Source organism: Bufo bufo, chromosome 7 (assembly GCF_905171765.1).
Source record: "Bufo bufo chromosome 7, aBufBuf1.1, whole genome shotgun sequence".
NCBI classification, from domain to species: Eukaryota; Metazoa; Chordata; class Amphibia; order Anura; family Bufonidae; genus Bufo; species Bufo bufo.
Window position 1 is genome coordinate 85668078 of NC_053395.1, and position 27823 is coordinate 85695900.

A 27823-nucleotide genomic window follows, 5' to 3' on the forward strand; every position below is an offset into this window, starting at 1 on the left:
AAACAAGCATCTGTGTTGCTATCTGGTTTTAACTAGTAGATACAATTTTTGGGTGACACATTTCCTTTAAAAAGGTCTGTCTGAGACCCTTTAAAAACTTGAACTGTTATTCTTTATTTTATCCCTTTTTATTTCTATAACAGTTTTCGCTATAGGAGTATGTCGCTGTTATTTGATCATAAAAGTTAATAAATTAGTTCTTGTCGCTCTCATGTACCCACAACCTCGAAGAAGAAAAGGAATGCCAGTGTGCGAGAAGTTGACCTGCTTAATGCTAGATAGCACAGTGAGTGCCGGCATGCAACTGTACATCTTTTTGGCCGTAATAACAAAAGTGTGGACTGGTTTTAGGGTGTGCCATGCTCATTTCTTGGGTTACACAAAAGGTGTATGAGAGCGGAAAGCTGACTTACCCTTTCTAGTCGCATCCCAGTCACATGTGAAGTGAATGGGATATGTGACCGTACATGAAATGAGAAAAGCACGGTTTATCCTGAGTAGGGATGGGCGAACTTGTGTTTTCAAGTTTAGCGTACAAGGTTAGGGTTATCTAAGAATTCCGTTATAGATTCTCCTACCACAGACCATACGTTATAGATAACCCGAATCTTTTACGCCAAACTTGAAAACACAAGTTCGCCCATCCCTAATCCTGAGTACTATCCCACATTTACAGCAAAGAAAGAACCATTTATTATGTTGTAATGTTTTCAGTGGTCACCGAGGCTGAAGAATGAGTCTTCCTCCAATTGTGTCACCACTATGAAGGCAGCATAAACCACATGACTGTTATGTGCTGTTTATCAGCTTTGCTGCACACTATTTGTTACATATCAAAGAACCATTCTGTACTGATATTATACTCTGCAACAAAAGTCCATTAATAGTTGTTTTTTCCTAAATTACTTTTTATTTATCAAGTTATAATGTATTTGGTGCCGGCTGTGCATGGAAAACATTCTACATACACCTACATGGAAATCTGTTGACTTGGGTATTCCTTTTCCAATATTAGAATTTGTTTTTAAGCACTTATTTCCTCTCTTTGTTCATGGTGCTGAGTGTTATACATGACTGTAGAAACAGGGTTGGGGTGTTATATTATGTTTTACATCTAAATTATATTACTCGGAAACTTCTCAAAGCAGTTCTTTTCACTTACCAGATGTTAAATGATGACCAGCACATTATGGAGTCGGGGAGCCCACAGCATAGATCATACTACGCCCCCATTACGCTTCTGCCACCCTGGACAGAAGGGCTTGGTGTTTTTTTTTTCTGCCCCTTTTCAATGACCTTTGGGACAACTCCCCTCCATCTTGTTTAGACATAAATTAGCCCCCGACTATTTATCAGCAGAGATGGCCTTGCGGTTCACCTGGCGGTCGTTTTGCGGCGAACTTTGCGTGTTCGCGATTCGTCGAACATGTGAACATATGGAGAAATTCGCGCCCACCATATTCTTTTACATTGTAAAGAACTTTGACCCATGACACATTCATCAGGTGGGACAGGACAGCCAATTGAGACATTTCAGCACATGGACATACCCCCTACCTTATAAATAAATCTGATCTGGCCGCCATTTTACATTCAGTGTTTTGCCAGTGTAGGGAGAGGTTGCTGTGTAGAGCAGGGACAGACTGTTAGAGACACCAAACGCTGGCTAATAGGGCCACAGAAGTCTTTTTAAGGACTTGTATAGGTGTGCTATCGATATGTGTGATACACAGAGGGGTGCGATATACTTATAATATACTTTTATAATGAGTCAAAAACACATAGATCTATATAGTGATCACCTGGAAGTCAGGGGCCTAGGGGCTTACTAGGGCCATTTTTATATAGGGTAAGGTTCCGGACGGGGTCGCTCTTATCAGGGCGGGTGGTCTGTGGTTAGGCTATCATGGCCAGAATAGCACCCCCCTGTAGGGCAATATCAGGGACAGTTCTTTGCCCAACATGTCCTTCAATACCACATCATCATCTAGACCAGGGATAGATGTTTTTTTGCTTTCCCTCCTGGATTCATCGATGTGCACTGGAACCCCCCGGATTGTGGTAGGACTTATGGTTTGGTGCCGTCGAGCACTTGTTATTGCCTACCACATCTATGCTTTTTGGTTAACTTTAATAATTTAATATATTTTCATTTTGAGGGATATCTTTTCCATTCACACGTCCGCAAAATGGGTCCACATCTGTTCCGCAATTTTGCGGAACGGGTGCAGACCCATTCATTTTCAATGGGGCCGGAATGTGCTGTCCGCATTTGCAGATCCACATCTGCATTTGCGGATCCGCACTTCCGCATCTGTGCTTCCGTTTCCGCAAAAAAATAGAACATGTCCTATTCTTGTCCGCAATTGCAGACAAGATTAGGCATTTTCCATTATAGTGCTGGCATTGTGCGGTCCACAAATTGCAGAATGCACATTGCCGGTGTCCGTGTTTTGCGGATCCGCAAAACACTTACGGACGTGTGAATGGACCCTCATTGTAAAATTATTAAAGGTTACGTTTTATCTTTATGTATATTCTAATGGATTGCCTTCCTTGTACAATGTTATAATATACTTTCTATGTTAGAAAGTATATTATAGTGCATTTGTATTTCTACTGGTGTGATATACCAGTCGTCCCCCAAATAAACAGATTGAAGCGGGTCGTTATATACCAATATACTTTCTTTATAGTGCATTTCGGTACTGTATAGTGCATTTGCGCATGCGCGTACGCGAAAATTGAATTGCCGATATTTCGCATTGAATTTTTTTTTTTATGGAGATCGCAAATTCGAATAATACATCTGGTATGTCACTGTCCATGTTGTGGGACTATTTGTGCACTTCTAGTAATTATTTCTTGGCTGCAATTATGAGCTGAAGGTTTTTCAGGTTCGCCTGCCATTAATATGAATGAATTGCATGTAATTTAAAAGGTAGTATTTAATACTGAGTTAGGCCTCTTTCACACTTGCGTTGTTGGGATCCGGCATGCACTTCCGTTGCCGGAGGTGCCTGCCGGATCCGTAACAACGCAAGTGTACTGAAAGCATTTGAAGACGGAACCGTCTTCCAAATGCTTTCAGTGTTACTATGGCACCCAGGACGCTATTAAAGTCCTGGTTGCCATAGTAGGAGCGGGGAGCGGGGAAGCGGTATACTTACAGTCCGTGCGGCTCCCCGGGCGCTCCAGAATGACGTCAGAGCGCCCCATGCGCATGGATGACGTGATCCATGTGATCACGTGATCCATGCGCTTGGGGCGCCCTGACGTCACTCTGGAGCGCCCGGGGAGCCGCACGGACGGTAAGTATGCTGCTCCCCTGCTCCCCGCTACACTTACCATGGCTGTCAGGACTTTAGCGTCCCGGTAGCCATGGTAACTATTCAGAAAAAGCTAAACGTCGGGTCCGGCAATGCGCCGAAACGACGTTTAGCTTAAGGCCGGATCCGGATCAATGCCTTTCAATGGGCATTGATCCCGGATCCGGCCTTGCGGCAAGTGTTCCGGATTTTTGGCCGGAGCAAAAAGCGCAGCATGCTGCGGTATTTTCTCCGGCCAAAAAACGTTCCGTACCGGAACTGAAGACATCCTGATGCATCCTGAACGGATTACTCTCCATTCAGAATGCATTAGGATAATCCTGATCAGTATTCTTCCGGCATAGAGCCCCGACGACGGAACTCTATGCCGGAAGACAATAACGCAGGTGTGAAAGAGCCCTTATTGAATAAAATGTATCTGTATAGCACCACCTGCTGTTTGTTCTTTTTCTTATTTCTCTCTCCACCTTGCTGAGGTGGACCCACTTGCTCAGTTCCATCCTTCAACTGCCTCCTGAGCTGTGATAGGAGGAAAACTACAGCAGCAAGGGCATGCCCCCTGAGAAAGGACATGACCCTGAGCTGCCAGCTTGACATAAATATAGCAGAGCAACCTGAGCAATGAATGGGGAGATCTCTGGATCTATGTGAGGCCAAGCTGCAGAGCTGCCAACTGCACCTGTACTCTGCAACTGGGAACAGATTAGCGGTCAGCACAGTGTGGTTACCATGGGTCAGATGCACAAATATAACAGCACCCTTAGGCTACTTTCACATTAACGTTTTACTTTTCCGGCATAGAGTTCCGTCACAGGGGCTCTATACCGGAAAAAACTGATCAGTTTTATCCCCATGCATTCTGAATGGAGAGTAATCTTCCGTTCAGGATGCATCAGGATGTCTTCAGTTCAGTCATTTTGACAGATCAGGCAAAAGAGAAAACCGTAGCATGCTACGGTTTTATCTCCGGCGAAAAAAACTGAAGACTTGCCTGAATGCCGGATCCGGCATTTTTTTCCATAGGAATGTCAAAATACTGGAATGCCGGATCCGTCCTTCCGGTCTGCGCATGCGCAGACCTTTAAAAATGAGAAAAAAATGAATACCGGATCCGTTTTGCCTGATGACACCGGAAAAACGGATCTGGTATTGCAATGCATTTTTCTGACTGATCAGGCATTTTTCAGACTGATTAGGATCCTGATCAGTCTGAAAAATGCCTGGTCAGTCAGAAAAAATGACATGCGTTTGCATACAGTTTGCCTGAACTGCCTGCCGGAATTGAACAACGCAAGTGTGAAAGAACCCTTAGGCCTCCTGCACACGACCGTATGGCTTTTTCAGTGTTTTGCGGTCCGTTTTTCACGGATCCGTTGTTCCGTTTTTTGTTTCCGTTGTGTTTCCGTTTCTGTTCCGTTTTTCCGTATGGCATATACAGTATACAGTAATTACATAGATAAAATTGGGCTGGGCATAACATTTTCAATAGATGTTTTTCTGCGGACCCATTGACTTGAATGGAGCCACGGAACGTGATTTGCAGGCAATATTAGGACATGTTCTATCTTTAAACGGAACAGAAAAACGGAGATATGGAAACGGAATGCATACGGAGTACATTCCGTTTTTTTTTTGCGGAACCATTGAAATGAACGGTTCCGTATACGGACCGCAAAAAACGGCCAGTAAACGGGGGGAAAAAAACGTTGTGTGCAGGAGGCCTTACCTAGGAAGATAATTGCCCAAACAACCATTTGTACAAGCAATCATTTACAATCATTGCCCAGTGTGACCATGCACAGTGATCAAGCAACAATATGCTCGTTTGTCGCTGACTGCGTATTTGCTGCAGACATAAAATCCTCATTTGTCATCAGTATATCCCTTCATGATAACAGGTATCTATCTGCCTGTCTCTTGTAATATTAACTGTATAGGAAGACAGAAAGAATGAACACATGAAAGATCATATTTAAAAAGCGCTGACAGACCTGCTGTATTATTGATCAGCGCTCAATAGAAGCAATTGATCTAGCCATGTAAAAGTGCCCTTAGGATAGGCTCAAAATTCACTTTTTGTGCCATACTTGCCAAAAGTTGTGAATTAAAAGGATGTCTCACTTCAGCAAGATGGATTTATCATGTAGAGAAAGTTAATATAAGCCACTTATTTGGTTGTCCATATTGGCCGTGGTTGTACAAAATAGGAAAAAATGCTGGCCTCCCTGGTGGCCAGGAGCGAGGGAGCACGCATAGTCCAGCACTTTATTCTATAGTGTGAAAGCACGGCCACCACGACTGGATTGCCGGGTGGTGGTAACCATGGAAATAAGCAGTGTATAATGTGATGGAAAAACGAATCTGCCATTTGCTGAAGTGAAACATCCCCTTTAAATTGGCTCTGTCACCAGATCACCCCTATTAGACCTGACACATAGCCTGGTAGGGGTGATCCTACAGTTTAAAATGATTCCTTACTGTCTGCGCCATGGTTGTTGATAAAATCATACTTTTATTCCTCCGCTGGCAGGCAATTTCGAGCACCAGGAGGCAGGCCTCAGTACAAGCACCATTATGCGACAACTACCGGCAGCACCCCCTTCCTCTTGATGGACAGCGCTAGACTACGACATCAACTTGGTCTAGCACTGTTAATCAAGGGGATGTGTTTAGATGTCGGTAGGTGTCACATAGCGGTGCTCGTACTGAAAAAGCCTGCCTCCTGGTTCTCGAAATTGCCTGCCAGCAAAGGAATAAATGTATGATTTTATCAACAACTATGGCACAGACAGTAAGGAGGAAAGTATAAACTGCAGGATCACCCCTACCAGGCTACGTGCCTAGTTTAATAGGGGTGATCTGGTGACCGAGCCACTTTAAGCTTAGTTTACAAGAAGGGTGCATGCCCTAGAACGTTCATCATTACTAAACGTAGAAAGTAACACACATCTTGGTGAAAATGTAACTTGCCAACAGCAGGTGCAGATTTTATTTTCTGACTTCAGGAAAATACGCCAAATTTATGATAATTTTATTTTTATGAATCTGCGGCAACTCATCCCACTGATGGAAACGCCAGTCTTCATAACTCTGCCCCTAAATCCTTAAAGTACATAGTTTAATGGCTTTGTGTTTTATAAATTACTAGCAGAAGGACCCGGCTTCGCACGGGTATATTTCATCTATTTTATTTAATGTTTGTGTGTGTCGTTAAAAGATATAGACAGTATCCACTATAACAGTGACATCTACAGTACCCCGCCCCTTTAACAGTGACCTCCACAGCAGCCTGCCCCCTTAACAGTAACATCCACAGGACCCTCCTCTTTAACAGTGACCTCCACAGCGGCCGCTCCACAGTACCCCATCTCATTAACAGTGATTTCCACAATAACCCGCCCCCTTAACAGTGACCTCCACAAAGCTTTGTTTCCTTAAAATGTCACCTCCACAACACCCCGTCCCCTTAACAGTGACTTCTACAGCACCCCGCCCCTTAACACTGACCTCCATAGCGGACCGTCCCCTTAACTGTAACCTCCCCGTTCCCTGCCCAGTTAACAGAGACCTCAACAGTGCCCGTCCCTTTAACAGTGACCCCCACAGCATCCCGCCCCCTTAACAGTGACCTCCACAGTGCCCGCCCCTTTAACAGTGACCTCCACAGCATCCCGCCCCCTTAACAGTGACCTCCACAGCAGACCGCCCCTTTAACAGTGACCTCCACAGCATCCCGCCCCTTTAACAGTGACCTCCACAGCAGCCGCCCCTTTATTTGTGATCTCCACAGTACCCCATCTCCTTAACAGTGATTTCAGCAACACCCCTTCCCCTTAACAGTTACAGCAATCTGCCCCTTAACACTGACCTACATAGCGGGCTGTCCCTTTAACTATGACCTCCACAGCAGCCTGCACCTAGGGTGGCTAGAGGTCCGGTTTTAGGCTAGACTGTCCGGCTTTTAGACCACCTGTCCTCCATCCGGCGCAGGGCCTGGATGGAAACAGTAATGTCCCTTTGAACAGCTCAGTCTCAGACAGCAGCACTGTACTGTCTGAGTGTGAGCTGCAGGGAGAAAGTCACCGTCCCTCCCACCCCTGCAGTTGACAGAAGTAGATTTTTAACTTCATTTTTTCAATCCCTGTCGGCTGCGGAGTGGGAGGGGCGTGGCCTAACCGGACGGGGCTTAGGGGCTCCCTGAACTGTGACCTCCACACTCTGCTCCCTTGACAATGTCATCCACAGCGCCCTGCCCATTTAAAGCTGACCTACAGCAGTGAAGAAAAATGGCTGGGTTGTTATGGAAACCTGGTGTAAAACTGTGAGTATGTTGAGACTAAGGGCCTGCAAACTTCTATTGGCTGACAAGGGTCATGTGACCAGGCTTCTATTGGCTAATGCATTTTTTTGTGAATATCTCAGGAACGGTACATGCTAGAGAGCAGAGACCCAGTCTAAAGGCTTCCAGGACATCTGTACATGTACCTGTGTGACACATTTCGTGATTGTAAATGTGAAGGGGCGGATTCCTTTAGCGGACATACACACACACACATACATACACTCAGCTTTATACATTAGATTCTAGGCTTATTACTATTCTGCATAATTTATAATATGTAGTTTTACTCTTCTTATTGTTTTTAGAATTTTCCAGGGGGCCCTTATATACATCAGCATATATTCTAGGCTAGGGCCACACTGGATATTTCTGAAGCCATTTGTCGTCATGCAATAAAGCAAAAAGGATGCAATGTTGGTGCAGTACCTAATACCTCTCTTGGCTGATTCTCCCCAGGATCAATATGGTATATTTTGGGTAATTTATGGCAGTTTTCAAATTCTAGTACAAAATCTAACATGATGACATCAAAGGTATACAACAGGGATCAGATCTCCTTGCCAGAGGTTGCTGATGCCTGGTATACAACATCAGTTATCCAGATACTGTATAGCAAGGCATTTTAGTGGTCTTTTTTCCCTTTAAACCCTTGTAATGTAGTTGGTAAGGGGTGCCTGATACTTGGTGTTCCTGAAGTTTGAAGTAACTGTATATGCGTACTGTACACTGAAGACCTTTAGGAAACTATGTAAAAAAGAGCATAGCTACACTGAAGCCATCATCAGGTGAGATGTGTCTTGCTACCACTTTCTCTATTTGTATCATATAGGTGTCCGCCAGGTGCTATCTTGGGAACTGGTCAATGGGAAGCTCGCTCATTTGTTCGCGGCTTTGGTGACTGTTACTTACTTTATTCTGCACTATTTACTGTTATTTTTTGTCATATTATTATATCTTACCTAAATCATATTAAGTCTACTTTTTTGGTGAACCGCAGAATTCACGATAATACAGAAACTAATGGAAGAATCAATCTTACAGGCAGACTGCCAATGTCAAATCATCAAGTCACTTGGCCCACAATGATGTATAATATCATATACGGCGTACATTCTGGAAGTCATTTTCTATTGTGGAGTACGCTTTCATTGACATCATGACATCTGCTCTATTAAGAAAAAGGACGGTATATTTGGCCCCTAGGTACATCCTGTATTCTCACTACATATAGCACACATGATCGAGTAATGACTGATCTGCCTGCACGTGCAAACATTTGGTGGAATTTATTGATAATATGAAATTAACTGATAATAGAGACATCTAGTAGTGCACCCATACACGCAGGCAGCGCGATGATCTTAACAGAGCGGAGTGATGACGTCAACAGAACGCCTGTAACATCAATCAAATTTGCTAATAACCGGCCCCAGAAGATACAGGAAGCAAGGTTAGTGAACAGGGCAGACGGGACATTTTAGATCGGTGGGGGTCTACGCACTTCGAACCCCACAATCTCTACAACGAGGAGAAAGAAGCGCTCGCTTAACGCACCATGTCTTCTCCATGGGAGTAGGAGAGAGAATTCTGTTTAGGCACAAAATCACTGGTAGAGGCAGTCTTGTTAATCAGATATACATGTATATAAAAACAACACATTTCCCCGAAACGCGTTGTTTTTATAGTCATGCATTACCTTCTAATAAAGAAGAAGTATATCTGATTAACAAGACTGCCTCTACCAGTGATTTTGTGCCTAAACAGAATTCTCTCTCCTACAAGCTTCCTTTGTGGGACTGGGCATCCGATCCCAAAGAAACCTTCTCTGCTGCTGCAGTCCTGGAAAAAAGGTCTACATTTTCTTGCATTTACATTGAAAGTACTACACTATTGTGTGCCCCCCTCCCTCTCTTTGTCATCATTCCCCTCGGTCCCGAGCGGAATCTAGATATGCCCAATTCTGAAGATCCTCCATGGGAGTGAAATGGGCCTATACACTTTTTATTGGGTCCATCTCACTTCCTCCCCTGCAGTGAGGAGACAGAACGTGCTAAGTAAAAAAGCTTGTAAAAAACATGGCTGATTTCTTTCAGAAACAGTGCCACTTCTGTCCATGGGCTTTGTCATTTAAAGGGGTTGTCCAGATTCAAGGATGAACCCAGATATCACCTCTTCTGTATTCCCTATGTACGAGAGGGGCCACTGGAGGATTTCCTTGCTCTGATGATCCACTTTGCTTCGCTGCATTGCACAGCATGAGCCACTGTTTATTGTGACCCTGTGACGTACCAAGTGTCACAATAATATGCCAGGCAGAGACTTGCTCCTAGCAGTGAGCCTGGTGACGTCACCGGCACAAAACGGCAGCGTGTTCCTGGACCAAGTGCTGAGCTGTTTTTGTTTTTGGACTTATAGTGCTGCCCCAGGCTGATTTAGATGCAGATCTCTGCCCAGCATAGTGGTATGAAGCCCAGTACATCACCGGCTCACAACAAACAGTGGCTTACATTGTGCGATGCAGTGAGTCTAAGGAGAGCATCGGAGCAAGGAAATGCTCCAATGGCTCCTCTCGTACATATTAAAGGAATACAGAAGAGGTGATATTCGGGTTCACCTCTGAACATGGACAACCCCTTTAAAAAGCCAGATAATATACTTGGTTTCATTTCAGTGTCCCTTCGCACATAATTTTTTTCTCCAGAATAACTGCATACTTTTTTGTTGTTGCAACCTGTGTCTTCATCGTATTTTTTATGGTGCTTGTTCGGTCATATTTAGCAAACAGTGTTTTTGCCCATCATTTTTAATTGGGCTTTTACCCTATAGAGGGGATGTCAAAAATCTGAAGTGCTACAACATGCTACATTTGAAAAGAGGACTGAAAGACAAAAAAAACACCACTTAATTAAGAAAAACATCAGTAGCAAAAAAACGCTTGTGCGTATTTCATATTTTTCTCGGATCTTCAGCTAACATCTGTAGCTGTTTTTAGCACAAACTCCACTAAAACATGCAAGTGCATAAAAACGCCAGCAAAATGTGCGACCCCATCCTTAGGGCTCATGCACACGACCGTATGTATTTTGCGGTCCGCAAAAAACGAATCCACAAAAAGTACGGATGACATCCGTGTGCATTATGTATTTTGCGGAACGGAACAGCTTGTAGCTGGCCAGCTAAGACCTGTCCTAGGTTGCTAAAATAGCTTATATGTTTATACAGCTACACCTGCCAATAACCTTAAAGGGGTTATCCCAGTTCGCCTATTTATACTTACCTGCTGCCAGAGTGCCGTTCACTTCCTGGATTCTGGTTGGGGGCAGGCTTCATCTTGATTGAAGTCTTTTCGCGGCCGGGCCGCGCGGTGAACTGAATGCGCACGCCGCCGCGTATGCGCCATGGTGACTTATTCCTGTCCAGTATAGTACAGAGCCGTGACTTCTGGCCAGGAAGAAGTCACCATCACGCATGCGCAGCGGCGTGCACGTTCAGGACAGCGAGCGGCCCGGCTAGGAGAAAAGGAGGAGTCTTCTGCGCAAGTGTGGCCACCGGGATTCCGGAGAAGAGCGGTGGCCGTAACCAGGGGAGACCGAATGACAACAACGAGGTAAGTGGGGATGAATTTTATCCTAAACGGTGGGAATTTGTTAATCAAATATATTTACAAAAATTATCACTGTCAAATCATTAACAGATTTAACAGTGATCATTATGATGGGAATACCCATTTAATACAGTTCCTATGTTTGTGTGTTAAAGACAAAAGCAGACTTATTTACAGTGACTTCATGTTTGGATGTCATAAAACTGTTTATACAGTTGCAGGAAAAAGTATGTAAACCTTTTGGAATTATATGGATTTCTGCGCAAATTGGTCATAAAATGTGATCTGATCATCATCTAAGGCCTCTGTAATGCGTTTTGCACGCGCGTGAGAAAAATCGGCATGTTTGGTACCCAAACCAGAACTTCTTCACAGAAGTTCGGGCTTGGGATCGGTGTTCTGTAGATTGTATTATTTTCCCTTATAACATGGTTATAAGGGAAAATAATAGCATTCTGAATACAGAATGCATAGTACAATAGCGCTAGAGGGGTTAAAAAAATTTTTAAAAAAATTTAACTCACCTTAATCCACTTGATCGCGCAGCTTGGCTTCTCTTCTGTCTTCTTCTTTGCTGTGTGCAGGAAAAGGACCTGTGGTGACATCACTCCGGTCATCACATGTTCCGTCACATGATCTTTTACCATGGTGATGGATCATGTGATGACCGGAGTGACGTCACCACAGGTCCTTTTCATGCACACAGCAAAGAAGAAGACAGAAGAGAAGCCGGGCTGCGCGAGCAAGTGGATTAAGGTGAGTTAAATAATTTTATTTTTTAACCCCTCCAGCGCTATTGTACTATGCATTCTGTATTCAGAATGCTATTATTTTCCCTTATAACCATGTTAAAAAGGAAAATAATAATGATCGGGTCTCCATCCTGATTGTCTCCTAGCAACCGTGATTGAAAATCGCACCGCATCCGCACATGCTTGCGGATGCTTGCGATTTTCACGCAGCCCCATTTACTTCTATGGGGCCTGCGTTGCATGGAAAACGCAGAATATAGAGCATGCTGCGATTTTCACGCAACGCACAAGTGATGCGTGAAAATCACCGCTCTTGTGTGCACAGTCCCATAGAAATGAATGGGTCAGGATTCAGTGCGGGTGCAATGCGTTCACATCACGCATTGCACCCGTGCGGAATACTCGCCCGTGTGAAAGGGGCCTAAGTCACAACAATAGACAGTCTGCTTAAACTAATAACACACAAATAATTAAATGTTACCATATGTTTATTGAACACACCATGTAAACATTCACAGTGCAGGTGGAAAAAATATGTGAACCCCTAGACTAATGACATCTCCAAGAGCTAATTGGAGTGAGGTGTCAGCCAACTGGAGTCCAATCAATAAGATGAGATTGGAGGTGTTGGTTACAGCTGCCCTGCCCTATAAAAAACACACACCAGTTCTGGGTTTGCTTTTCACAAGAAGCATTGCCTGATGTGAATGATGCCTCGCACAAAAGAGCTCTCAGAAGACCTACGATTAAGAATTATTGACTTGCATAAAGCTGGAAAGGGTTATAAAAGTATCTCCAAAAACCTTGCTGTTCATCAGTCCACGGTAAGATACATTTTCTATAAATGGAGAAAGTTCAGCACTGCTGCTACTCTCCCTAGGAGTGGCCGTCCTGTAAAGATGACTGCAAGAGCACAGCGCAGACTGCTCAATGAGGTGAAGAAGAATTCTAGAGTGTCAGCTAAAGACTTACAAAAGTATCTGGCATATGCTAACATCCCTATTAGCAAATCTACTGCTCGCACAGTCTGTCCAGCATGTGCAAGGTAGAGTTCCACCTGGTGGGCACATCGCATATGAGGCGGTGAGCGGGAAGGCCGAAGTTACGCTGTAGCGCAGACAGGCGTGCAGCAGCAGGGTGTGAACGCCGGAAGCGCGAACAGACGGCCCGCACTTTATGCAGCAGCTCTGACATGTCGGGGTAGTTGCGAATGAACTTCTGCACCACCAAATTCAGCACATGCGCCAGGCAAGGGATGTGCGTCAAACCGGCTAGTCCCAGAGCTGCAACGAGATTTCGCCCATTATCGCACACCACCAGGCCGGGCTTGAGGCTCACCGGCAGCAACCACTCGTCGGTCTGTTGTTCTATACCCCCCCACAACTCCTGTGCGGTGTGGGGCCTGTCCCCCAAACATATGAGTTTCAGAACGGCCTGCTGACGTTTACCCCGGGCTGTGCTGAAGTTGGTGGTGAAGGTGTGTGGCTGACTGGATGAGCAGGTGGAAGAAGAGGAGGAGGACGCTGAGTATGAGGAGGAGGAGACAGGAGGCAAAGAATGTTGCCCTGCGATCCTTGGCGGCGGAAGGACGTGCGCCAAACAGCTCTCCGCCTGGGGCCCAGCCGCCACTTCATTTACCCAGTGTGCAGTTAGGGAGATATAGCGTCCCTGGCCGTGCTTACTGGTCCACGTATCTGTGGTTAGGTGGACCTTGCCACAGATGGCGTTGCGCAGTGCACACTTGATTTTATCGGACACTTGGTTGTGCAGGGAAGGCACGGCTCTCTTGGAGAAGTAGTGGCGGCTGGGAACAACATACTGTGGGACAGCAAGCGACATGAGCTGTTTGAAGCTGTCTGTGTCCACCAGCCTAAAAGACAGCATTTCATAGGCCAGGAGTTTAGAAATGCTGGCATTCAGGGCCAGGGATCGAGGGTGGCTAGGTGGGAATTTACGCTTTCTCTAAAATGTTTGTGAGATGGAGAGCTGAACGCTGCCGTGTGACATGGTTGAGATGCTTGGTGACGCAGGTGGTGGTGTTGGTGGTACATCCCATGTTTGCTGGGCGGCAGGTGCCAACGTTCCTCCAGAGGCGGAGGAAGAGGCCGAGGCGCCGGCAGCAGCAGAAGAGGCCGAGGCGGCAGCAGCAGAAGAGGTAGCAGGGGGAGCCTGAGTGACTTCTTTGTTTTTAAGGTGTTTACTCCACTGCAGTTCATGCTTTGCATGCAGGTGCCTGGTCATGCAGGTTGTGCTAAGGTTCAGAACATTAATGCCTCGCTTCAGGCTCTGATGGCACAGCGTGCAAACCACTCGGGTCTTGTCGTCAGCACATTGTTTAAAGAAGTGCCATGCCAGGAAACTCCTTGAAGCTGCCTTTGGGGTGCTCGGTCCCAGATGGCGGCGGTCAGTAGCAGGCGGAGTCTCTTGGCGGCGGGTGTTCTGATTTTGCCCACTGTTCCCTGTTGCTACGCTGTTGGCTCGGTCTCACCACTGCCTCTTCCTCCGAACTGTGAAAGTCAGTGGCACGACCTTCATTCCATGTGGGGTCTAGGACCTCATCGTCCCCTGCATCGTCTTCCACCCAGTCTTGATCCCTGACCTCCTGTTCAGTCTGCACACTGCAGAAAGACGCAGCAGTTGGCACCTGTGTTTCGTCATCATCAGAGATGTGCTGAGGTGGTATTCCCATGTCCTCATCATCAGGAAACATAAGTGGTTGTGCGTTAGTGCATTCTATCTCTTCCACCCCTGGGGAAGGGCTAGGTGGATGCCCTTGGGAAACCCTGGCAGCAGAGTCTTCAAACAGCATAAGAGATTGCTGCATAACTTGAGGCTCAGACAGTTTCCCTGATATGCATGGGGGTGATGTGACAGACTGATGGGCTTGGTTTTCATGCGCCATCTGTGCGCTTTCTGCAGAAGACTGGGTGGGAGATAATGTGAACGTGCTGGATGCACTGTCGGCCACCCAATTGACTAATGCCTGTACCTGCTCAGGCCTTACCATCCTTAGAACGGCATTGGGCCCCACCAAATATCGCTGTAAATTCTGCTGGCTACTGGGACCTGAGGTAGTTGGTTCACTAGGACGTGTGGCTGTGGCAGAACGGCCACGTCCTCTCCCAGCACCAGAGGGTCCACTAACACCACCACGACCATGTCCACGTCCGCGTCCCTTATTAGATGTTTTCCTCATTGTTCCCGTTCACCACAATTTTGAAAATGGCAAATTTGGGAATAATTTTTCAAACCAGAACAAAAACTGTGCTTTTACGTTCACTACAAATAATTTGACCAGCTAAAACAGTACAGATTTGGTTGAATAGAAATGTGAGGCCTATTTTTTTGCGCTGTGTGACAGATATACCTTTAATCACAGAATTAGACTTGTATCTGCACGGTAGTGTGTGTGTTAAGTTTTTCTGAATGACACTATCAGCACCTTGAATCTAAGATATCCTTTTTGGGATAGATTTAAAGTAGGCCTGATATAGCAGAAACTACTTATTTTGAGAATGGCAAATTTGGGAATAGTTTTTCAACCCAGAACAAAAACTGTGCTTTTACGGTCACTACAAATAATTTGACCAGCTAAAACAGTACAGATTTGGTTGAATAGAAATGTGAGGCCTATTTTTTTTGCGCTGTGTGACAGATATACCTTTAATCACAGAATTAGACTTGTATCTGCACGGTAGCGTGTGTGTTAAGTTTTTCTGAATGACACTATCAGCACCTTGAATCTAAGATATTATTTTTGGGATAGATTTAAAGTAGGCCTGATATAGCAGAAACTACTTATTTTGAGAATGGCAAATTTGGGAATAGTTTTTCAACCCAGAACAAAAACTGTGCTTTTACGGTCACTACAAATAATTTGACCAGCTAAAACAGTACAGATTTGGTTGAATAGAAATGTGAGGCCTATTTTTTTTGCGCTGTGTGACAGATATACCTTTAATCACAGAATTAGACTTGTATCTGCACGGTAGCGTGTGTGTTACGTTTTTTCTGAATGACACTATCAGCACCTTGAATCTAAGATATCCTTTTTGGGATAGATTTAAAGTAGGCCTGATATAGCAGAAACTACTTATTTTGAGAATGGCAAATTTGGGAATAGTTTTTCAAACCAGAACAAAAACTGTGCTTTTACGGTCACTACAAATAATTTGACCAGCTAAAACAGTACAGATTTGGTTGAATAGAAATGTGAGGCCTATTTTTTTCGCGCTGTGTGACAGATATACCTTTAATCACAGAATTAGACTTGTATCTGCACGGTAGCGTGTGTGTTAAGTTTTTCAGAATGACACTATCAGCACCTTGAATCTAAGATATCCTTTTTGGGATAGATTTAAAGTAGGCCTGATATAGCAGAAACTACTAATTTTGAGAATGGCAAATTTGGGAATAGTTTTTCAACCCAGAACAAAAACTGTGCTTTTACGGTCACTACAAATAACTTGACCAGCTAAAACAGTACTGATTTGGAGGAATATAAATGTCAGGTCTATTTTTTAGGCGCTGGGTGACAGGCTCAACTTGCCCCTGATGTAGTATATGGCCAAAAAATAACCACACTATTGATGGTTAAATGCACTTGGGTGACACAGGCTCAGCCTGCACCTGATGTAGTATATGGCCAAAAATTAACCACACTGTTGATGGTTAAATGCACTTGGGTGACACAGGCTCAGCCTGCACCTGATGTAGTATATGGCCAAAAAATAACCACACTGTTGATGGTTAAATGCACTTGGGTGACACAGGCTCAGCCTGCACCTGATGTAGTATATGGCCAAAAAATAACCACACTATTGATGGTTAAAAGCACTTGGTGGTAGCTTGTGCTGGCGCACCACAAGCCACAAAATGGCCGCCGATCACCCCAGAAAAAAGTGATATAAAAACGCTCTGGGCAGCCTAAAAAAAGTGAGCAATTCAATATTAGCACTTCAATGATCCACAGCTGGAGATCGATCACTGAATTAAGTCTTTTGGAGGAGTTAATCTGCCTAATCTCGCCCTAACGTCGCAGCAGCAACCTCTCCCTATGCTTGAATCAGCAGAGTGACGTGCAGCGCTACGTGACCCAAGCTTATATAGAGGCTGGGTTACATGCTGCACTGGCCAATCACAGCCATGCCAATAGTAGGCAAGGCTGTGATGGCCTCTTGGGGCAAATAGTATGACGCTTGTTGATTGGCTGCTTTGCAGCCTTTCAAAAAGCGCCAAGAAAGCGCCGAACACCGAACCCGGACTTTTACGAAAATGTTCGGGTCTGTGTCACGGACACCCCAAAATTCGGTACGAACCCGAACTATACAGTTCGGGTTCGCTCATCCCTAATGGTAACGTTTAATTCTTTGTGTGTTATTAGTTTAAGCAGACTGTGATTGTCTATTGTTGTGACTTAGATGAAGATCAGATCACATTTTATGACCAATTTGTGCAGAAATCCATATAATTCCAAAGGGTTCACATACTTTTTCTTGCAACTGTATATTGTGTTCACAGAAGCAGAAAAGATAATATGCCTTTAAGATTCAGTATATGGATGTGAGGTAAGCTCAATGACACAGCAGAAACAACAGAAAGCATAGAGGTAAACTGTTGTTGCTGGACAGGAGTCTTGAGCAATCACAGCCAGCCTCACACACAGCAGGAGTTTTGACCAATCACAGCCAGCCTCACACACAGCCTGTGTGGGAAACCCCCCTAGCAGGGCTGCTAGAATCATTAAACCAGAGGAGAGAAGCTGAACAGACATTCACTCCACTAAGAGCTGTGTTTTATGGAAGCAGAGAAGCAAAAATAGGTATTTAAAACTACAAAGTTCACAATCCAAATTCAATTTCCATATTGCAATCCAAATTGCATACAACCATACCAGATCATACTCAACCAATCTGCAAAAAGTTACTGCTAACTGCATACTGCACATTGCGACCAAATTCAGCAAGTAGAGCTATTAGTTAGACCTCAGATATACCTCTCAAAGAGATCATAAAGTGATTAAATAACTTAAAGTGAGAGTACAGATACTGAAGAGAGAAATATATCCACGATTTTATGTTAAATGACAAGATTGAACAGTTGAACCACCATCTTATGCATACCGCCATTATATGAATCTTTATGCAACACGTGCTTTGTACATGGATTATCTGCTGCGGAGGCGGCAGTGTTATATGAAGAAAAGTTGAAATTAATAAAGAAGTTATTTCAAGCATTTGGTGTGCTCTTTAAACCTACTGTTTCCATAGAACAGCGCTAGAGGAATTACAGAGTAATAGCCTGGTTAGACTAAAAAGTTAGAGATATCAAAATTCTTCTAATGCCACAGCGCAAAAGGCACTTCATAGTGCTGCGCCTGCCACACAGCTGGCCCCTAATAGGACAGTACTATGCTTGTCTGTTATGCGGACAATAATAGGACATGTTCTATTTTTTTGCGGAACGGACACATGGACATACGGAAATGGAATGCACACGGAGTAACTTCCTTGTTTTTGCGGACCCATTAAAATGAATGGTTCCGCATACAGTCCTAAAAAAAAAGAGAACGGACACGGAAAGAAAATATGTCTGTGTGTGTAAGCCCTTAAAAGTGTGCACTGATCACTAGTTGCATCATGTTTATATTCTTTTTAATAAAAAGGGAAAGTAAAAGATGAGTTAGGCTTCTCTCACATTCGTGGCACAGCCTTCTGGCAGGCTGTTCCAGCACAAAAGGCGGAATCGGATGGACAAAAAACGTTGGAAATGGTGGAGCATTAAGTGGTAAATATTTAATCTTTTATTATTTTAATACATTTAGGGGCTTTGGGGGCCTTTTGGACAACCCAATTAGGCCTCCTGCATACAAATGTTTTTTTTTTTCCCGTTTACGTTCCGTTTTTTGCTTTCCGTATACGGACTGTATACGGAACCATTCATTTCAATGGATCCGCAAAAAAAAAACGGAAGGTACTCTGCATGCCTTCCGTTTACGTATTTCCGTTCAAACATAGAACATGTCCTATTATTGCCCGCAAATCACGTTCCGTGGCTCCATTCAAGTCAATGGAGCTGTAAAATAACGGAATGGATACGAAATGCATCCGTATGTCTTCCATATTCCTTCCGTTTTTGCGGAACCATCTGTTGAAAATGTTATGCCCAGTCCTAATTACTGTATACTGTATATGCCATGCTTTCGTTACCAATCCGCAAAAAACTGAAACCAAACGGAAAAACAGAACGGCAAAACGTAACGGAAGCGGAATGGAAAAGAAAACAATACTGAAACGAAAAACTGATCGGTTTAAAACGGACCGTAAAACATCATACGGTTGTGTGCAAGAGGCTTTATGAGTGTATTCACTTATTGCTTTGTAGTTATACTGTATGTGCCTCTACCAGACTGCAAAAATCTGTGGTGAAAACAACTGGGGTCATTTATCAAACTGGTGTAAAGTAGAATTGGCTTAGTTGTCCATAGCAACCAATCAGATTCCACCTATCATTTTCCAAAGGAGCTGTCAAAAATGAAAGGTGGAATCTGATTGGTTGCTATGGGCAACTAAGCCAGTTCTACTTTACACCAGTTTGATAAATGACCTAAATGTGTTAATACTTATTTTTTCTAAGAAGTTCATAGTCACCCTCCATGCAGCAATAATGCATTGGTCTCTAGTAACACACACAGAAGAACAGTGAGCACCTCCTCATACAGGTGACTATGCCTCCTTATAACAGGTAAGTCTGCGACTTAATGATCCTCCTGTGTGGCCCTCTGGCAGCTTTCCCTTCCCTTAGTACCTAATCTAGAGGTTTCTGTAGAGAGGGAGCCCTGTGCAGATTCACACTACCAATGGAGAAGAACAATGGAGAAACATGATTTGGTCCCCCATCATTCAGGGGCCCAATTTCAACAATCTTGTCTCCATCTATGACATATATGCTCTTGTTCTGAAGCTATTTTTCAATCTGAATGAAAAACAAAGTAGGGGTTCATCTACAAACCTGGGATTAAATCTAGCCATAAAATTGAGATCTAACATATACAGGCCCTCCTGACTCTCACAGCTGATGTTGGGGGAGATAGGGATTGGGCACACCAGATTTCTGCCAGCAGCCTTCTCCCATCTTACTATATAGGCATGATTTGCCAAGTCAAGCATGCGTATGTATAGGAGACTTGGGAGACGTGGCTGTCAAAGCGGTCTTTTCATGTGTATGGCCAGCCTCAAAGGGGTTATCCCATGCCAAATGTAAAAAAATTAAAATCGTAGGCATAGTACATGACAATCTCTTTCTAACAAAACTGGGACCAGCCCTGTACCTCACATGCATCCAGAGATCTCCCCATTTATTGCTCTGCTAGATTTATATCAAGCTGACAGCTCAAGGAGAGTGTCCTTTCTGCTGCAGCTCGGGAGGCGTGTCCATGCTCTCCCTATCACAGCTCAAGGGGAGTGTCCTTTCTGCTGCAGCTCGGGAGGCGTGTCCATGCTCTCCCTATCACAGCTCAAGGGGAGTGTCCTTTCTGCTGCAGCTCGGGAGGCGTGTCCATGCTCTCCCTATCACAGCTCAAGGGGAGTGTCCTTTCTGCTGCAGCTCGGGAGGCGTGTCCATTCTGTTGCAGCCCTCTGCCTATCACATTTTAGGAGGTAGTTAAAGGATGAAACTGAGCATGTGCAGCCTTCTCAGAGAGTCGGACATAGAAAAAAAAAAGTAGCACTATACAGATACATTTTATTTAATAACTCTGTGGCTATGGCAAATTTTTTATTAAAAGCAATTACAGAAGAATTCAGATCCAGGGGCTGGTTTGAAATCTGTAGATTTTTTTTTTAGGCAGCCCCCAAACAAATCTACTACAGAGAACAATTCACTAGTAAACCAGAATGGAAAACACTGCATCTGCATCAGGAAACTGGCAACAAAAAAAGTCACAATTTTTGACACGTCATATTTGAGCAAAAATATTTGCTGCTCTGGATACTTTTGAAAACTGGGTGGAAAGGTGGGGTAGATGATAATTAAATGCACTAGATATTTATCAACTGTGTAAAAAAACGGCACATTCTAACTCCAGTAGGGGCTGGCATACAAAACTGGAGTAGCATCTCTAGACAAAAGCGTTATTTTTAACCCCTCCACGCACAGCGCCATCCTATTATGTTGCTGAGCCTAGTTTCTTAAAACTCAACGTGGTAACAGTATGGTGCTGTGATCCTGCAGGCTCAGAAGGTTGCCTGCCCCTACTACACCCTGCTTCTTGCAGGATGTAATATTAAAATCCCTATACAACACAAGTATTACAGTGGACAGTACAACCAATCAAGTCTCTTGGGGGACTAAAAAAAAAGACGTAAAAACAGTTGAATTATATTTTAAAAAAAGATAAAAGATATATTTTTTTTAATTCCCATTTTTTATTATTTAAAAAACAACAAAAACTAGACACATTTGGTATCTCCATAATGGTACTGACCTTCAGAATAAAGTTAACATGTCTATTTTTAGTGTGCAGTGAACACTGTAAAAATGAAACGCTAAAAACAATGGCCCTCATACAGCTACGTCGAAAGGAAAAAAAAAAAAAAGTTGTGGCTTTTGGTGTAGATGAAAAAATATAAATAAATGCCGTAAGTACCAAACTAGGATGCATCCTTAAGGGCTCAAAGATGTTTGATAAATTTGGAGCATAATTACACCAACTTACACTGAAATCCAAATTGACTTAAAAAACTCCCCTCATGATAAGTTCCGTGCACAGTCACCATAATCTACATTCAAGTGCATTCACCTTTAAACAGTACTCAGCGATACTTGAAGCTAAGGAAGCAGAAAACTAGTAAATCATGAGCATTACGTCATACCTGAACAAAGGTCGGCTCCTCGCTTGTAGTAGTTACAGATGGTATTTCTAATTTTAACCATGGCGGCTTCTTTCTTTGTAAACTGCTTGTACTGTCCCGACGCACTTCAGTCATCTTTGCTCTTTTGTACTTGTTACACCTATTATCAAAAGAAACATTAAGTATGTTTAATAGTGAAATTATCGTTAATAGTAATTGTGCTGCTAATTTTTTTAAAGGGGTTCTCTGGGCTTTTAATATTGATGACCTATCCTCAGGAGAACCACTTTAACCGAGACAGAAGGGAGATTTAATTAGTTGGCAGTCAGCCTGGGTGCAGCATTAACATACAGATATATTTTGCTAAAACGGAACAAGAAACACTGTTCCCATCAAAGCAACCTTAAAGGGAATGTGTCATCAGAAAAGGACGTATTGTTTAAATCATCTTTTTAAATAATTTCTGATTGTTTTTTTTTTTTTTTTTTCCATGTTAATACCTATATTTAAACAAAAAGCATAAAATCCTGCATTTTTCACACTGAGCACTAAGGCCTCTTTCACACTTGCGTTGTCCGGATCCGGCGTGTACTCCACTTGCCGGAATTACACGCCGGATCCGGAAAAACGCAAGTGTACTGAAAGCATTTGAAGACGGAACCGTCTTCCAAATGCGTTCAGTGTTACTATGGCACCCAGGACGCTATTAAAGTCCTGGTTGCCATAGTAGGAGCGGGGAGCGGGGGAGCGGTATACTTACAGTCCCTGCGGCTCCCGGGGCGCTCCAGAGTGACGTCAGAGCGCCCCATGCGCATGGATGACGTGATCCATGTGATCACATGATCCATGCGCTTGGGGCGCCCTGACGTCACTCTGGAGCGCCCGGGAGCCGCACGGACGGTAAGTATACTGCTCCCCGCTACACTTTACCATGGCTGCCAGGACTTTAGCGTCTTGGCAGCCATGGTAACCACTCTGAAAAAGCTAAATGTCGGCTCCGGCAATGCGCCGAAACGACGTTTAGCTTAAGGCCGGATCCGGATCAATGCCTTTGAATGGGCATTAATTCCGGATCCGGCCTTGCGGCAAGTTCTCCGGATTTTTGGCCGGAGCAAAAAGCGCAGCATGCTGCGGTATTTTCTCCGGCCAAAAAACGTTCCGTTCCGGAACTGAAGACATCCTGATGCATCCTGAACGGATTTCTCTCCATTCAGAATGCATTAGGATAATCCTGATCAGGATTCTTCCGGCATAGAGCCCCGACGACGGAACTCTATGCCGGAAGACAAGAACGCAAGTGTGAAAGAGCCCTTAGCCTAATAATAGGCACCACTTCTTGGGCTGTACAGATCACTTCACTGCAGTTACCTGCTTATCTATACACAGAGGTAATATCGTTACAGGTAGGATTAGAATGACAGATAAGACAGGATCCACCATTCACAATAGGTGATTGTCAAAGCTTAGCTATTCTTTCCTTGTACAATGACCTCTGCACAGGTCACAGAACCTAGAAAACTCTCCGATACAAGTCAATGAGGTCCTCTCCTGAAATGGAATGAGCGAACTTCAGTTTTTGAAGTTTGAGTTCGGATTGGTGTATATGGTGAAATGCGTTATGGATTCCGTTAACACGGAACACAATGCAACTTAAGGACTCCTGCATAACGGAAACCGGATGGATCCATTATTCAGGCCATAGACTTCTATTATGACGGAATGCATAACCTAATGCCTCTAAAGGCCTTCTGTTATGCATTCCGTCCTTGAATTGCATTATGGTCCGTATTAACAGAATCCATAACGCAATTCAGCGTAAACCCGAACCTGAACTAGAATTTCTAAAACTGAATTTCGCTCATCCCTACTCCTGACTATTGTGTCTACGGCCCATGGGGTTGCTGTTAAGAACAGCTCCGGCAAGATGACCACCCCCTAGGGTGGATAAAAATCTACGATTTAAAAAAAAAAAAATCAATAAAATCGTTTTATTTTTATTTAAATCAGATTTTTTTTATTTAAATCAGATTTTTTTTTATATAAAATGCTTTTTGAGGCAAATATATTACCATCCAAAGGTTATTCCATCATGAAATAAAGATTTGTTTTTTTATTTATGTAGAATAAGGCTGTATATGTTTAATTTTTTTGGTAAATAAATTCCATTAATCTATTCACAATGTCATGCTCTTCCAGAGGTTTTTGTAAGATTATTGGGCAGTTTCTCTGCCTACAAGATATTATCACAGATGCTTGGTTTACTTTTGCAGTTCTCAAAACTGAATTGGACTCAGCAGAGATCACATGCCTCTTCGTCACAGCAAAAATGTTATAACATGAACAGAGTTGAGAAAAAGACCTTAATCCTAACTTCTACAAACCTATGAATACAGAATCAACCTAATCAAACTAATATGAAAAGTTGTTATTTTAAAAATCTTCATCTACTTGCATATTATAAGTTATACCAGCAAGAATTAGTCTTTATGTAGAAAACTATGATTTAAATCAAGCCTTACTGACTAGTGATTTGAATCAGTTTGATTTAAATCAAATCCTCCCTGCCACCCCCATAATCATGTTCAGGAAATACATTTAAAAAATCTGCAATCAGAAAATTACAAGAGATTCGAAAAAAGTATATGTGTCACTATCTGGTTTTAGCAAGTAGTGACACAGTGTGGTGACACATTTCCTTTTTAACCCTGCATTCCCCACAATTTGGTTTTCATTAAAGCAGTAAGAAAAGGAGCAGTCATTCTGCCAGTCCCACTGCCGTTTCATGTTTTGTGTGGGTCATACAGTACTTGTAGTAATATTTTTTAAAAAGGGGTTGTCCAGCGGTGATCTGGATCAGATAGTAATTGGATGAGTGGGCCTTTCCTGGCATTCCTGTCTGAGGAAACTGTGGACCAGCCCTGCTGGATAACCCCTTTGACTCTTGTGCAAAATTAATATTTTAACTAGGTCTTGTACAAACTGAATTGGAAAGAAAACTCTGCAATATAGTCAGCTGACGTCAGACATTTATCTACCACCATCCAATATGAGCCCTTCTTTTTAGGCTAATGTCACATATGTGGCGGAGGTTCTGATAAGAGCTTCTTTGCATATTCTGCCAAAGAAATCAGGACAAAATACCGTATTTTGTCTGGCAGAACTACAGACACCGTGATGGAATCTTGATGTAGCCCATTACCATCAATGGGACCCATTACCTGCACCAGTGTTTGGCATTTACCAGATCCAGCTCTTCCAGTATTTTTTAAGTTCCTATACCAGAACACAAAAACAGAAAAGTGCAGCAGATGTGACCTACCCTTATTCTGTTTTATGTGAGATGGTCAAATTAAAAATAAGTTGTTGGAGAAGGAGATGCTCTTCTGTTCTTGTTCTCTCACTGCTACAGAAGAACATTATACTGTGGTGTCAATGGGCACAGCAGACAACAGAACCAATATTAAGAAGTCATGTGCTATCTCTCTCTGTCTGTCTCTCTCTCTATATATATATATTTAAAATGAATTTCAGTTCTGGTCTTACTCACGCCCTAAACAACTGGACCTGCCTGCACCAAATTTGGCTTATAGGAACATCAGTGCTTCCAAAGGTTTTAGACTGGTTTTCAGCTCTCTAAGACCTACCGTTCTTGAGACATTTACAAAAAAAATAAAAATATGGCACCATTACATGACCCTTATTATCCTATATAAGCTCGCAGGTCCTTCAGTCTTAGCCTTACCGACATACACATGGTCACATGACCCCTATTAGCCAATATAAGCTTGCAGGTCCTTCATTCTTATCCTCACTGACATACACACAGTTTTACATACACAAGGGGGCACTGTGGATGTCACTGTTGTAGGAGCGCTGCAGATAACACTGTTTTAAGAGCAGTGTGGATGTCACTGTTATAGGAGCTCTGCAGATACCACTGTTTTGAGAGCACTGTGGATGTCACTGTTGTAGGAGCGCTGCAGATGCCACTATTATGAGAGCACTGTGGATGTCACTGTTATAGGAGCTCTGCAGATACCACTGTTATGAGAGCACTGTGGATGTCACTGTTATAGGAGCTCTGCAGATACCACTGTTATGAGAGCACTGTGGATGTCACTGTTATAGGAGCTCTGCAGATACCACTGTTATGAGAGCACTGTGGATGTCACTGTTATAGGAGCTCTGCAGATAACACTGTTATGAGAGCACTGTGGATGTCACTGTTATAGGAGCTCTGCAGATAACACTGTTATGAGAGCACTGTGGATGTCACTGTTATAGGAGCTCTGCAGATAACACTGTTATGAGAGCACTGTGGATGTCACTGTTATAGGAGCACTGCAGATACCACTTTTATGAGAGCACTGTGGATTTTACTGTTATAGGAGCTCTGCAGATACCACTGTTTTGAGAGCAGTGTGGATGTCACTGTTATAGGAGCACTGCAGATACCACTTTTTTGAGAGCAGTGTGGATGTCACTGTTATAGGAGCTCTGCAGATACCACTGTTATGAGAGCACTGTGGATGTCACTGTTATAGGAGCTCTGCAGATAACACTGTTATGAGAGCACTGTGGATGTCACTGTTATAGGAGCTCTGCAGATAACACTGTTATGAGAGCACTGTGGATGTCACTGTTATAGGAGCACTGCAGATACCACTTTTATGAGAGCACTGTGGATTTTACTGTTATAGGAGCTCTGCAGATACCACTGTTTTGAGAGCAGTGTGGATGTCACTGTTATAGGAGCACTGCAGATACCACTTTTTTGAGAGCAGTGTGGATGTCACTGTTATAGGAGCACTGCAGATACCACTGTTATGAGAGCACTGTGGATGTCACTGTTATAGGAGCACTGCAGATACCACTGTTATGAGAGCACTGGGGATGTCACCGTTATAAGAGCACCATGAAAGTTACTGTTATAGGATGTCACAATGAATGGCACTGTTATTAAGGGCACTGTGGATATCTTTTAACTAGGGCTGGGCGTTATGGCCTAAAATCTATATCGCGAAATAATTTGAAGCATGTGCGATATAACGATATATTGCAATATATTATTTTCTTCTGTATGTATACAAATTACATGGCCATCATCATCCATGTCCCCCAGCCAGCGCCATCAGCCCCATGCCATTGCCACCATCATCATGTCCCCTAGCCAGCGCCATCAGCCCCATGCCATTGCCACCATCATCATGTCCCCCAGCCAGCGCCATCAGCCTCATGCCATTGCCACTATCATCATGTCCAACAGCCAGTGCCATCAGCCCAATGCCATATCATCCATGTCCCCCAGCCAGGGCCATCAGCCCCATGCCATTGCCACCATCATCGTGTACCCCAGCCATCAACCCCATGCAATTGCCATCATCCATGTCCCCCAGCCCGCGCCATCAGCCCCATGCCATTGCCACCATCATGTCCCCCAGCCAGCGCCATCAGCCCCATGCCATTGCCACCATCATCATGTCCCCCAGCCAGCGCCATCAGCCCCATGCCATAGCCATCCACACCCCCGAGTAGATTTGGGGCCCTGCTAATATACCTTTCCTGCAGGGTGCGCGGCTGGCTGATGGAGTCCGCAGGAGACGGACCGCGTCTTCTTCCCAGAACGCACTGGGAGGGACCTGATGTCACACACAGCATCAGCCAGTGTGCTGACGATGTATGCACACAAGGCCCTGGCCAATGCAGCGCGGTGCAGAGTCGGGAGGCCACGGAGCGATGAGTGAGAGCTTCTTCAATTCACTACCGCTCCGTGGTCATCTATCGCGATAAGGCAATATAGCTAAAATCGATATTGTTTATATCGCCCACCCCTACTTTAAACCATGCACACAAACGAAATAGACCTGTGTAAAGCTGGGGAACTTTGCTATAGTGAATATAATTTAGGCAATTTGGACATACGGATAAAAGAATGACAGCAGTAA

General features: G+C 43.8%; 1 protein-coding gene across 4 annotated transcripts in view; it reads right to left on the reverse strand.

Moving 5' to 3' along the window:
- Nucleotides 1-27823, reverse strand: part of RHBDF1 (rhomboid 5 homolog 1) — a 161564-nt gene that overhangs the window by 57973 nt on the left and 75768 nt on the right. For 3 of the 4 annotated variants that reach the window (XM_040440307.1, XM_040440304.1, XM_040440306.1), the window contains one exon: nucleotides 21900-22038. In XM_040440307.1, the coding sequence (XP_040296241.1) occupies nucleotides 21900-22013 (114 nt within the window). In that variant the 5' untranslated portion in view covers nucleotides 22014-22038. Of the gene's footprint in view, nucleotides 1-21899; nucleotides 22039-23376; nucleotides 23383-27823 lie in introns of those variants that run through there. The other variant, XM_040440305.1, reaches the window with a different exon arrangement.